Source organism: Triticum aestivum, chromosome 3D (genome assembly GCF_018294505.1).
Source record: "Triticum aestivum cultivar Chinese Spring chromosome 3D, IWGSC CS RefSeq v2.1, whole genome shotgun sequence".
Lineage (NCBI taxonomy): Eukaryota > Viridiplantae > Streptophyta > Magnoliopsida > Poales > Poaceae > Triticum > Triticum aestivum.
The window spans coordinates 266,049,064-266,063,408 of NC_057802.1; the positions used below are offsets into that span (position 1 = coordinate 266,049,064).

The 14,345-nt window shown below is 52.8% G+C and overlaps 1 protein-coding gene across 1 annotated transcript; it reads left to right on the top strand.

The window, feature by feature from the left end:
* The first annotated feature begins 6,403 nt into the window (after window positions 1–6,403).
* Window positions 6,404–11,267, top strand: LOC123078363 (uncharacterized). Its single transcript, XM_044500845.1, has 2 exons — window positions 6,404–7,272; window positions 7,394–11,267. Exon 2 carries the CDS (start codon window positions 8,611–8,613, stop codon window positions 9,850–9,852), a length of 1,242 nt encoding a protein of 413 aa, XP_044356780.1. The 5' UTR covers window positions 6,404–7,272; window positions 7,394–8,610; the 3' UTR covers window positions 9,853–11,267.
* Window positions 11,268–14,345: the final 3,078 nt, after the last annotated feature.

The following is a 14,345-nucleotide window of genomic DNA, read 5'->3' on the forward strand; positions in this document are numbered from 1 at the left end:
CTTTCATGGATCTGTTTCTCATACTAACATGTTTTGACCTTTGCCGGTGCGTGGTGTCTGTTACAGATATATTTGGGATACATGTATTTGATAGTCTAGGATTTGTAATCTGTCTCCTACCTTATCTTAAGGAGAGGCGTCTTGCCCTCCAAGTCTTGCACTCAATATATACTCGCCCTCGAGGCTCAATAATACATCCATCATATTCCATAACAATCCCTCTCTCTCCCTTCTAACATGGTATCAGCCTAACTGATCCAAACCCTAGCCGCCGCCCGCCGCTTTCGCCCCGCGCGCCGCCCTTGGGGTAGTCGGTCTCCATGATCGCCGCCGGGGGCCGCGCCACCCGTATTGGGGTTTGCCGGCCGGTCGTGTTGATCGACTGCCCTGAAGAGTCTTTTTTCCCAAGCCCTTGCTTTGGGTTTTCTCTCTCCCGCCGGTCATCTTGATCGGCGTTTTTCTTTTTGGTTTTCTGATCTACGCTTGATCGGTTTGCGTTGCGCGCCGGCCCGCCCATCGGTCCACGCCACCCGCCTCCGCCGCGTCTGCACGGTGGCCCTGTGGTCTGCCTCGCCGGCCTCGTTCCCGACTACGTCAGGCTCGTTGGCTGCCTCAGCTCGGGTGTCGTTGCTATGTTGGTCGCTCGGGCCTCGCTGCCCGGGCGTCGGCGCTGTTTTGGTAGCCCGGGTGTCGGCGCTGACACGCTCGTCTGCACGTCGTCCCACGCCATCCGTCATCGTCGGCCTCATCTTGGACTCTGCCGCCACCCCGCCTCCATCGAGCACGCGATCGGCTTGATCATCTGCTTGTCGCTGTGATCCGCCTCATCTATGCCACGCGACTGACCTGGCCAGTCGGTTGCGCGCGTCTCCGCAGGTCCCATGAAGATCGTCCACGAGTTCAGTGCGTCCCTCCAGCGATCGAGCAATGGGTTGCCGCTACGTCGCCTTGTCGGGCCGCAGTGCCACCGCCCCGTGGTTCTCTTCGCGGCTGCATCGACTCGCGTGCCACCCCTGCGTCGCCCCTTCGTGCCGTAGTGTCACGATACGCAGTCCCTGCCACCACCCCGAGGCCGTCCCCGCGGTTGCATCGTCCCACGCTCAGCCGTTGCACCGCCCCGAGGTCTTCCGCCGTCGCCCCGATTTGCCCGCTGGCACTGCGTCGCCCCTTCGGGCCATAGTGCCGCGCCAGCGGTCCACCTTCGTCCCCGCGCGTCGACCTGTCGTGGTATGCGCCGCGTCGCCTCCCTTGGCGCGTGAACGCCATCGTCCGCGCCGGTCTTCTTCACGCTGTCGGATTCCTCGCCTACTTCGAGCACCGCCGCCGCGCTACTAACCTAGCCGCCGCCGCTCTTCTTCGGCGGCCGCCGTCGCTACCTTCGTAGCCACCGCCGCCCGTCCACCCCCTTCGTCTTCGTCCAAGCACCAGCCCGTCGTCAGCGTCGCCGTCATCTACCCCGACCACTTCATCTACTCTGACCACCGTTGGTGACATCGGCCCCGCGCCGATGGACGCCGCAATCGTTGTCGAGTTCTCTGCTGGCTCCTCCGACTTCTCCGACATGGCGTACAGCTCGTGCAGGTCCCTCGTCTACGCATGCCCGGTGCTGGCAACACCGATGCATGCCTTCGTCCACGACGTGTCCTCGGGCCTGGCAAGCCTGGTGCGACGCTTCGTCAACTTCGTCTCGTCTGTCTACGCTTGCTCGGTGCTGGCAACACTGACGCATGCCTTCGTCTACGACGTGTCCCCAGGTTTGGCAAACCCGTCGCGACGCCTCGTCAACACCATCCTCCTTTTGACGCACCACTACCTCAACACCACTGCGCCCATGACTAACTCGGCGCCTCCTTGCGCCCGCGGCTCCACGGCGACTCCCTCGACACCGGCTACCTCGACTCGACATCGACCACGACATTCTTCGCACGGCTACCTCGACCACGGCTACACCACCCTACGCTCTCGGCTACCTCGACATCGGCACAAAGGGTCATCATCCGCTTGATCAATTCGTCGGCTTCCTCTACAGTCAACGCGTCTGTGACGCGACACCGTCCACGACGCTCCCGCTACGACTGTGGGGGGATGTCAGCCCGTCGACCGCTGTTCTCTCCAGTCTGATCGTCTGTGACGCTCCTGTTGTTCGCAACGCCACCACTACGACTGCGGGGAATGTTAGAGATATATTTGGGATACATGTAGTTGGTAGTCTAGGATTTGTAATCTTTCTCCTACCTTATCTCCAGGAGAGGCGTCTTGCCCACCGATACGGATTTTTGGATGAAAAAAATATTCAAACGACCAGAGGGACGTGTTAAACAATTTGAGGCGAGGTGGTTGAAAGAAGAGACGGTCACTGAAATTGTTAAGGCATCTTGGGAGAAAGCAAAGCTTGCGGGGATTGGACCTTCACTTGCTGATCGTACGAGAGCAGTGCATGCCGATTTGCATACTTGGGATCGGGAAACTCTAAAGGGACCGAAAGTGAGAATTAGGAAATTGAAAAAAGAATTGGAGAAACTAAGACGAGGCCCTCTGGATACGGAATCTCGATGTCGCCAGAAGGAAATTATTGTGGTAATTGAGAATATTTTGGATCAAGAGGAAGTTTTCTGGTTACAAAGAGGACGGGCGAACTGGTTGATGCATGGGGATCATAATACAGCTTTCTTTCACAACGCTGCCACGGCCAGAAAAAAAGAAATAATATAAGGAAATTGTTAGATGATTCAGGAAACTGGGTAGAAGAAAAGGAGTTGAGAGATCACATCACTAAATATTTTTCAAAGCTTTTCACTTCGGAAGTTCTGCATCCCAATCAAGAAGTTTTATCACTTGTCCGTAGGAGAGTGTCAAATGAAATGAACACGGAAGATGTTCGCAAGGCTTTATTCGATATTGGGGACTTGAAAGCTCCAGGACCAGATGGTCTCCATGCTATTTTCTATAAAAGGTTCTGGCCTATGCTGGGGGAGGACCTAATTGAGGAGGTTCTGAAAGCAGTCAAAACATGTACTATCCCGACCGGTTGGAACGATACGGCGATCGTGATGATTCCTAAGATTAATACACCAGAAAAGGTAACACAATTTAGACCGATCAGCTTATGTAATGTGGTATACAAAATAATTGCAAAAATGGTGGCTACCCGTTTGAAGGTTTTTTTTACCAGAAATCATTAGCCCAACACAGAGTGCATTCGTACCTGGAAGACTGATAACGGATAATATTTTAGTGGCCTATGAATGTTTTCACACAATTAAGAACAAAAGAGAAGGTAGAGAGGGCTTGTGTGCCATAAAACTTGACATGCACAAAGCATACGATAGAGTCGAGTGGCCTTTTTTGAAAGAGATTATGTTGAGATTGGGTTTTCGTCAAGAATGGGTGAATTTGATTATGCAATGTGTCTCAACTGTCGAATACAGAGTAAGGATCAATGCAGAGCAAAGTGAGAGCTTCAAGCCTACTAGAGGATTGAGACAGGGTGATCCGCTATCATCATACCTCTTTTTGCTATGCACAGAGGGGTTGAATGCATTGCTGACACATGCCGAGGAAAACGAAAACATATCAGGAGTTAAAGTATGTAGGGAAGCCCCGCCAATCACAAATCTTCTCTTTGTGGATGATTCATTGATGTTGATGAAAGCCAATCAGCATAGTGCGGCAGCCCTGAAATCAGCATTAGATTTATATTGTGCGGCGTCGGGACAACCGGTAAGTGTGGAAAAATCCAGCATTTTTTTAGTCCTAATACAACGGTTGAGATCAGGGAACAAATGTGTACAACACTGAATATAATGACGGAGGCAATGAATGATAAATACCTGGGTTTACCAGCCAACGTGGGTGCTGATAAATCAGACTACTTTAAATTTCTGATTGAACGAATTGTTAAGAAAATTAGTGGTTGGAAGGAAAAATTACTGTCTGCCGGGGGAAGGAGATCCTACTCAAGGCTGTGATCCAAGCCATACCTACCTATGCAATGTCGGTCTTTAAAATTCCTAAAAAAATTTGTAAAGGAATCATTGACGCGATAGCATTTCTGGTGGGGTGACGAGGAGAACCAGAGGAGGATGCACTGGATGGTCTGGTGGAAAATGTGTGTACCAAAAAACCAAGGTGGAATGGGATTCCGTGATATCCATTGTTTCAACCTGGCTTTGCTCGCCAAACAAGCATGGCGTCTTATAGATAATCCTGATTCCTTGTGTGCCACTATTCTGAGGGCCAAGTACTACCCTGATGGCGATTTGCTGAAGTCTAAGTCAAAGCGTGGCGCTTCTTTCACCTGGCAGAGCATTATGGCAGGTATAACTACTCTGAAACGTGGCTATATTTGGCGAGTGGGTAATGGACATAACATCAATATCTGGAAAGATGCCTGGATCCCAAACTGTGTCACTAGGAAGATTGTGACCCCTAGGGGGAGCCATTTGCTATCAAAAGTGAGTGACTTGATTGACCCTGCTTCCAACAATTGGGACGAGGAACTGATTAGACAAACTATGTGGCCCATTGACGCACAACGAATTCTTTCAATCCCACTTTCGCAATATGATATGACAGATTTCATTGCCTGGAGTTACACAAAAAATGGTATATTCTCGGTAAGGTCTGCTTACTCGGTGGAATGGAATTATCAGTATGAGAGTAGACTCAAATATTCTAATGGGATGGGCCGAAGCATACCAAATCCTATTTGGTGTCAGATATGGAAGTTAGCCTGCCCAGCAAAGGTAAAAAAAATTATATGGCGTACATTACATGGCACTCTCCCATGCCGGGTAACACTCGCTAATAGACACATGAAGGTCTCGCCCTCTTGCCCGACTTGCTCTCGGGGTTTAGAAGATACGAAACACATGCTTTTCCTCTGTAGTAAAGCAAAGGAGGTTTGGAAGAGACTAGGGATGGATGTGATAATTGGTAAAGCTTGTGAGGTTGATCTTGCCGGGGAGGCAATATTGGAATACCTTTTACTTCTTCCAGACCAAGACTTGAGTATTATGGGGTACCAAAATGTACGTGAAATGATAGCTATTTCAGCTTGGTACCTATGGTGGGAAAGACGAAAGTTAGTGCATAAGGAATTAACTCAGAATGCAAATCAGATAGCAATGGGGATCATAGCTCTCACATCCAACTTTGTAAATGCATCATCTCCAAAGGCGACGATGAAAAAGGGGGGTTGGTACTGTCCTCCTAGGGGTTTTGTGAAACTTAATGTTGACGCCTCTTTTGATCATGATATGTTGAAGGGTACGATGGTGGCAGTTTTAAGAGACCATAAAGGTAGGTTCATTGCAGGAGGAAATGGAAAGATTGACTATTGTGCGGATGTTTTGATGGCTAAAGCTTTAGCTCTCAAGTTTGGCCTAACAATGGCGCAAAGGATGGGGTGTAACCGCCTAATCATCAACTCAGACAACATGGAGGTGGTTGAGACCATGCAGGAAGGAGGACAATCAACGGGGGCGGCGGCAGCAGTCTTCGAGGATTGTTACCACTACGCCTGTGATTTTGTCACGACTAGATTCGAACATTGTAATAGAGAGGCAAATAAAGTAGCTCATGAACTTGCTAGATTAGCTAGATTTTCTTCGACTTCCGACTGGTTTGAGGAACCTCCAAATGAAATTGTAATGATCCTCACAAACGATGTACTGGTTATTTTAAATGAATAAAGCTTCATTTTAAATAAAAAAAGAAGTCTTGTATTCAATATATACTCGCCTCGCCTTCAAGGCTCAATAATACATCCATCATATTTCGCAACAATCCCTCTCTCCCTTCTAACAGTGTCTACTATTCATACCTAAAGACGGAGCCATGGTGTGTTTAAGTTCCTCCACTGTGCATGTTTTCATATATACTATTTATGGATTATATTCTACCTTCGCTTCATATCAAGAACAACAGAAATTGCTAACTGGGTTTCTATTTAAGGGTGGTTGTGTGTGTCTGCGAATGAAAAAGTAGTCAGATAAAAGAAATCATGTTAATGCTGTTAGATTGAAACTATGGTTCCTTTCCCGAGGTCCACTGGACACTGCCTACCCAGTACGCATATACCCTTCTAAATTTGAGCAAGCTAAATGATAATTTGAAACACTCAAAGCTAAGTGGATTTGGTGGGGGTTCCAAAATTAATTGCTATCAGTTAGCTCTGGAGAAGGAATCAGATGACAAATACTTGTGCATTATTTTTGAAGGTAGGATATGATCCTACACATTTGGAAAATATGTATATGGTTTATTGGAAAGTGGATGGACATTGAAACATGAGCTAATTAACGTCTTAACACTATAAATGCATGTAAAAATATGATCAACCATAAGTAACATCTTACACTACAAATACACTTGAAATTGTATAATGTAATATTACAACTACGTGTTTTAACATATTTTTTAACACTGTCATACAACATTTAAAATGTATGGTGTAGCAAAGCATGCCATTAATGATCTAGTAAAAATGAAGACATGGCATGCTGATTGCATGGCAGAAGATAAAAAGGTACACGTCAATTTTTGATAGAAATGCTGCAAAAAATGTATAGGGAGTAGAGAGAGGTACAACAAAAATGGTGATGCAGGAGCAGGAGGCAAGCTGTGCATGTAGGAATGAATATGTTTGCTTGTTTAAGAGAGATGCCACACACACGGGGTTTTACATGGTTTTACGGGGTGGTTAGGATTTAATTGGCTCAGATTTGATAAAGTGAGGTGGGCCCACCACTTAAAATAGGGGCAGGGGGCAATTAGTGAAGGCCACGCAACAGGGTCCATGAAAGTCCGTGACTTTTACGGGTGTGTGTAGTATTATCGCTTGTTTAGTATAGTACAACAAATCTCTATCTCTACTATACTTAAAAAAAAGATTAAGGTTCCTTCTCCTACCGCCGGACCATGTTCTGCCCTCCCTTTGTGCACCTCCCCGTGTTCGGTTTCCTGCCCGCTCACCCCGCCTCTATTTTTCTCGTGAAAAGAAACCCTTGAGAAAATATGAGCCATCCCGATCCAAATCTCTATGTCCCATCCCGATCTGGCCGCCGCCACCATTGTCGACGCCACCTACCCTTCCCTTTCTTCTCGCAAGCGACGGATGAGATCGTCGTCTCAAGCAGCGCGCCACGCGCTTGGCCCCGCCCACGGACGCAGAGCACCTACGTCCAGCTTGTGAGTTGTGACCCAGCGATTCGATGCGAACGCCATGAGGTACTTCTCCTATGGCGCCCCCCGTCCACCGGCTTCCTCCAGGTCTTGAAGCTCCTCTCATCTCTCTCGTGTGCTCTACCCTCCTCCTTTCGAGATATCTCCCTCCCCGAACATGTGTTCCCCCCTCCCAATTCACTCTCGCCCATCTCCCGATCCATCGCAGGTTTCTCTCTTTCCCATGTGCTGGCGCCAAATCATGGACTCCGGGAACGGTGGGGCATAGGCGACTGGCCCTATTCCCCTTTCCATTCTTGCGGGGTCTCTCCCGGCGTCTCTTTTCTCGTCTCTGCTGAGTCGGCCAAACGACGACTATTAAGGATGCGTGAGGAGGCGATTCCGGGAGGGTGTGGGTGCGCGGCTGGCTAACGCCCTAACTGCGATTTGCTGCAGCTTGTGGCCTTGATTCCTGCTCTGATTGATGCGTGCGTGGTGTTGGTAATATGCGTGCGTGTGGTGTTGGTATTCCCCGCCTGAGAGATGCGTGCATGGTGTTGGTAGATGTAGTGCTGTGTTGACCGAGGTGTGCTTGTTCTTAGATTGATGCAAGACCTGCAAACTGATGTCCCCTCTCTGACACATGTAATTCAGATGCATGTGTGATCTGTACTGCCACGTCCCTATCTGTTGCATAATTTTCATGACAACCAGCAAATAGGAGCAGCCCTTGGTGATGGAAGAGGGAGAAGCGATGGGATTCAACACATTCATTAGCTCTGCAGGCTGAGGTTATATACAGTTTTACAGAGGTTCGTGTGCCACTACCAGGCGATCGTGGGCTAACAGGATGCCCACTACTCTCACGCATGCACAGACAAGAGGTCGTGCCGTATACACAATCCGTACGTAGGTACACTACGTATACTCTAACACCCCCCCCCCCCAGTCTTGGCGTCGGTCGGAGCGACGCAAAGACTGTCCCGGAACTGGAGGAAAACGTCCGTGGACAAGTCTTTGGTCATGACATCGGCGAGCTGCTGCTTGGTGGGGATGTGAAGGACTCTGAACTCGCCCAGCGCCACGCGCTCTCGTACAAAATGGATGTCGAGCTCCACATGCTTGGTGCGCCGGTGATGCACTGGGTTCGCGGAGAGGTAGCAGGCCGAGACATTGTTGCAGAAGACCACTGTCGCCGTGCGGACTGGGAGGAGGAGCTCGCCGAGAAGCTGACGAAGCCACGCACTCGGCGACAGCATTGGCGACGCCACGGTACTCGGCTTCGGCGCTGGAGCGCGACACCGTGGCCTGGCGCTTGGACGACCAGGAAACGAGGGTGTCGCCGAGGTAGACGCAGAAGCCAGATGTCGAGCGGCGGGTGTCCGGGCAGCCGGCCCAGTCGGCGTCGGTGTAGGCGCGGAGATCCAGTGTAGACGAGGCGCGTAGATGGAGACCGTGGGCGGGCGCGCCGCGCGCGTAGCGCAGCGCACGCTTGACGAGAGCTTGGCGGCAGTCCCGCGGATCATGCATGTGCAGGCAAACCTGCTGGACGGCGTACGCGAGCTCGGGCCGCGTGATGGTGAGGTATTGGAGAGCCCCGGCGATGCTGCGGTACGCCGACGAGTCAGGCACACGCGGGCCGCTAGCCTGAGGAAGAAGCCCGCCTCTGGTGTCGATGGGCGTGGGCGACGGCTTGCAGGTGTCCATGCCCGCGCGTTCGATGATCTCCTCGGCGTACTTCTGTTGACAGAGGAAGAAGCCCGCCTGCATGCGCGTCACCTGAATGCCGAGGAAGTAGCGGAGCGCGCCAAGGTCCTTCATGGCGAACTCAACAGTGAGCCGGTGCACAATGCGATGAAGAAGAGCCGGAGTCGAGGCGGTGAGGACGATATCGTCGACGTAAAGAAGAAACGCCGTGTCCGCCCCGCTGGTGTAGATGAACAGGGAGGAGTCGGAGCGCGTCGCCGTGAAGCCGACCGTCTTGAGGAAGCCGACGAACGTCTGGAACCAGGCGCGGGGAGCTTGTTTAAGCCCGTAAAGCGACTTGTTCAGACGGCAGACATGGTGCGGCCGAGCCTCGTCGACGAAGCCTGCGGGCTGGAGGCAGTACACCTCCTCGGCGAGCGTCCCATGCAGGAACGCATTCTTGACGTCCAGTTGGTGGACGGGCCACCCTCGCGAAGCAGCTATGGTGAGAACAGTGCGGATGGTGGCTGGCTTGACCACCGGCGAGAAGGTCTCGCCGTAGTCCACGCCCGCATGCTGATGAAAGCCGCGGACGACCCACCGCGCCTTGTAGCGTTCCAGAGAGCCGTCAGCGCGGAATTTGTGCTTGAAGACCCATTTGCCTATGATCAGGTTGGCGCCAGGCGGACGTGGAACCAGCTCCCAAGTACGGTTGGCGACGAGCGCGGCGTGCTCTTTGCGCATGGCCGCGAGCCAGTGCAGATCGCGGACGGCGACGCGCACAGAGCTTGGCACGGGAGAGAGCGAAGTGGAAGGCAGAGCAGCCGCAGCGTCGTAGTACTTGGGGTTCGGCTTGAAGATGTCGGCCTGAGCCCGGGTCAGCACACGCCGCGACGGGCCGGCCAGAGCGGGCGGCGCGGAGGAGACGCTGGAGTCAGCGGAAGGCGTGCTCGACGACGAGGAGCAGGAGCCGTCCGTGCACGATCCAGCGGCCGTGTTTGAAGTAGCAGAACGCGCGCTTGATCGAGTAGCGCGGGAGCCGTCCGCGCGCGATCTAGCGGCTGTGTTTGAACCAACAGATGGCGCACGAGGGGACGGGATGGCGATGCCGTCCAGTCCTGATCCGACGGCCCGCGGCGTGCATGGTCGAACGACAGGTGAAGAAGGAACCTAACGGGCGATCTGAAGCAGGGGCGGCGCGCCAAGGGGCGGAGGCGCCGGCGGAGCAACAGGTGGAGTGCTGTAAGCGTAGGGAAGGTGTCTTCATGGAAGTAGACATGGCGTGAGGTGAGGACTTGTTTAGACGGAAGGTTGAGGCAGCGGTAACCGCGGTGATCAGAGGGATAACCAAGGAAAACGCAGGCCGACGAGCGAGCGTCGAGTTTGTGGCGCGAAGTAGCAGCAGTGCTGGGGTAGCACAGGCAGCCAAAAACACGAAGCGAGGCGTAATCGGGTGCCACACCGAGCAGGAGCTCATGTGGAGTGCGCGGCGAGGTGCGATGACAGGGGCGTCTGTTGAGCAGGTAGGTGGCGGTGTTCAGGGCTTCGGCCCAAAAACGTGGCGGCAGCGAGGCATGGAAGAGCAGTGTGCGCACGCTGTCGTTGAGGGTGCGAAGAGTGCGCTCCGCCTTGCCGTTCTGTTGGCTGGTGTACGGGCAAGACAGCCGGAGCACGGTGCCGTGGGAAGCGAGGAGTGCACGGGAAGCGTGACTGTTGAACTCGCGTCCGTTGTCAATTTGAACAGAAAACACTGGCAACTGAAACTGAGTGCGCGCGTAGGCATAGAAATCACGCAAAATGGGCAGCACGTCAGATTTGTTCTTGAGAGGGAAGGTCCAGACATAATGAGTGTAATCGTCAAGAACCAGGTAGAATTGGTAGCCAGAAATGCTAGGAACAGGAGATGTCCATACATCCAAGTGCAGTAGTTGAAATGGGAAATAAGCACAGCTAAGAGAATCTGAAAAAGGCAAGCGCACATGTTTGGCAACGCGACATGCGTGGCAAGAGTGAGGCGCTGATTTTGTGAAACTAAATGGAAACTGACTAGCTACATGCTGAAGTTGTGCGAGTCCTGGATGCCCAAGGCGCTGGTGCAGGCGATCGGTGGTGACAGCGCCAGCGAAGGGAAGCACAGTGGACCGGGCCGCCGTCACAGAGTAGAGGTCGCCATCGGAATCACAGCGGAGGATCACCACCTGAGTTCGCAGGTCCTTGACAGAGAAACCAAGCAAGTCAAATTCCACTGAAACGGGATTGTCACGGCAAATTTGACGGACAGAAAGGAGGTTTTTGATGAGAGAAGGTGAGACAAGAACGTTGCGTAGCTGTACGGGGGAGGTGCTAGTAATGAGAGAACCAGAACCAGTGTGTGTAATGGGAAGATGCTCACCACTGCCAACGATAATATGAGAGGAAGAGGAAGAGGGGAGCAGAGACTGGAGAGTACCAGGCGAGTTGGTCATGTGTGCAGCGGCGCCGGAGTCCATGTACCACTCGAAGGAGCTGCCGGAGGACGACGGGCCAGCCGTGGCGCTGTGGAGCGCGGCCTGGAGCGAAGTCATGTCCAGAGCCTGGTGCTGGTGCTGCTGGGGCACGCCGGGGGGCACGGTGGCGTAGTTGGGCACGGGCCCGTAGTCGGGCGATGCGTAGCCGCCGTAGCCGTACGCGCCAGGGAGCGGGGGCGCAGGAGCAGCATACATGGCCTGCTGTGGTGGAGTGCCGGGCCGGGGCCCAAGGACGCCAGAACCCGGAGGACGCCAGGGCATGGGCCATGCTTGGACAAGGCCAGTCCAAGAGTTGGTGCCGGGCACGGATGCGGGCAAGCCGGGGACGCGTGGAGGCGCTTGCTGAGGGAGACCACTGGTGCCGGAGCCGCCACCGTTGCCAGAGCCGCGCCCGCGGCGACGCCCGCAGCCACCACGCCGGGAGCGGCGGGGGGAACGGCGACAGGCGGAGCGGTTGGTGGTGGAGTGCCGCGCCCGGCGACAAGCGCGTGCGCGCCGTCTGCTCGGCACGGTGCTCCTCAAGGAGGAGGAAGGAGCACGTCTGAAGAAGCGTGGGGAGGGGGTTGCGCGAAGTGATGTGCGGGATGGCACCATGGTACTGGCGCGCGAGCCCACGCAGAAGATGGAAGACTTGGCGCGTTTCCGTCACCGGTTGGCCGAGGTCGCGCAGCTGGTCGGTGTACGTCTTCAGCTTGGTGCAGTATTGCATGATCGTCAGGTCGCCCTGCACCACGGCGTGGTACTCGGCGTCGATGTAGACCGCCCGGGGGAGCTGGTTGCCGCGAAAGACGCCGTCGATCGACGTACACACGGAGAGCGCCGTGTCCTCCTCTTGCATCACGACGTCCAGGAGATCGGGCGCAACAGTGGTGTTGAGCCAGTGGACGACAGCATGATCGGCCATCGCCCACTCGGGATCGTCGAAGCGCGGCACCGCCGCAGCGTCAAGGTTAGCGCGTAGCCCGAACATGCCGATCGCTGTGTCGAAGTGACGGCGCCACTGCGCGTAGTTGCCGGCGAGGAGATCAAGAGTGACTGGGACGTGGCGGCGTATGTCGATGGTCTGAAACACCGAAGAGGGGAGCGGGGACACGGGCGCCGGTGCGATGGCGGCAGGCGGAGCGGGAGCAGCCGGTGGCACGGCGGGGAGGAGCGCTAGAGGTGGGGCAGGAGCGACGAGAGCGCCGGAGTCGCTAGCAGCAGGAGAGGGAGGAGGGCTGGGGTGGTCACCCATGGCGGCGGAAGCGGGATCGACGACCGGAGCAAAGGGATTGGCCTGGTCGACGGTATCTGATACCATGATGGAAGAGGGAGAAGCGATGGGATTCAACACACATTCATTAGCTCTGCAGGCTGAGGTTATATACAGTTTTACAGAGGTTCATGTGCCACTACCAGGCGATCGTGGGCTAACAGCATGCCCACTACTCTCACGCACGCACAGACCAGAGGTCGTGCCATATACACAATCCGTACGCAGGTACACTACGTATACTCTAACACTTGGTTTTTTTTTAAATGAGGAGCAGCCCTTGTGATTTAGACAAAGTTCACGCCAAGGAGGTTCATTGGGTGGCCATGAGAGGTAGCAAACGAACAACCTGTATCTCTCCTAGTAGATCGTAATTCGTCTCTTACATATGTTTTAGATTGTGAAGTACCTTTTTTGAACATAATCACATTGTTTTGCTTCTTTGATGATTGATTTTCATACACTTCAACAATTATGTAGTTATTTATTGTGGCGAATACGGAGTTCATGCACAGGGAAGAAGGTTTCACTGAGTCGTCTTATTCCCTTGGCTGATGCCTCCACAAATTTCATATTTGTCTTATGTTTCGGAAAGCATGAATTTCGTGTTCAAGGGAAACATAATGCTATTGTACAGATGACTACGAGTCATAAGTCATTGTACGTATATGCCTACAAAAGATTTCACGGCATCAGGCGAACAAACTTTAAATATTACATCACTTGCTATAGTTGACTTCTCATATTTTTGCACCAGACTTTCTAGCAGTATATAGTCTATGACAGAACTTGCTGATTAAACAATGTAATTATAGGAAATTTGGGATAGAAGCTACAAGTGCGTGAACTTAAACTGCTGTGTGAGCTCATACCGGTAGCCTGGCAAAAATCCACGAAGATAGGCTGGCGAATGTTCACGCTCGAGAATTTTCGGAAGTTCTTCTATTTTTAACAAATCCACACAACTTGATCCTCATGTCTTGCAAATATGTTTTTTTAATAATTGAGTATACATTTTTCTTCCGTTGCAACGCACAGATAAATTTGGTTGAGTTGAGCATCACCTAAATATATATCACCCATATATACATATCTTCTCTGTTGCAACGCATGGGCATTGACCTGGTAAATATAAGGAAGAAGAAGAGATAAAAGCACCGGGGTCCTAGAACTTGCTCAGGATGTGATGGTTTAGTCCTACAACTTGTAAAATGGACCTACCCAGTCCCACAACTTGCATCCAATGTGCAACTTTGGTCCTGGACCAATCAAAGCTCGACAAGTGGACTCCTCAGGCCCGAGCTGGTCAGCGCCTGCGTTTTTGCAAAGAGCCCCTTGCCTTTCCTTGTTATCAACCCGCAGTCACTAAAACACCTGAATTAATTCTTTAGGAGACCACGATCGTTTGCCTCCCCCCCATCGCACACAAACCTGCACTACTCGCCCCCCACCCCCTCTCTGGCACCTCCTCGCCGTCGTCCAGCAAGCCGACGCCGCCAAGCAAGCCGCCATGGTTTCACTCATTTCATGGAGTGATGACGGATCTAGCTCCTCCTTGTCGGCTGGTGACTCTGTAAGCAGTCCGGTGAGATCCTCTCCACCAGCATCTGGCATTTAGGGTTAGGAAAAAATTGGGGATTTCTGACCAGATTTGGTTTTAGGCTCCTCGCACCATTGAGAGCTCCGATTGGAGAGGCCTTGCTGCAGATCTACATGTTAGATGTGAGCACCAATCA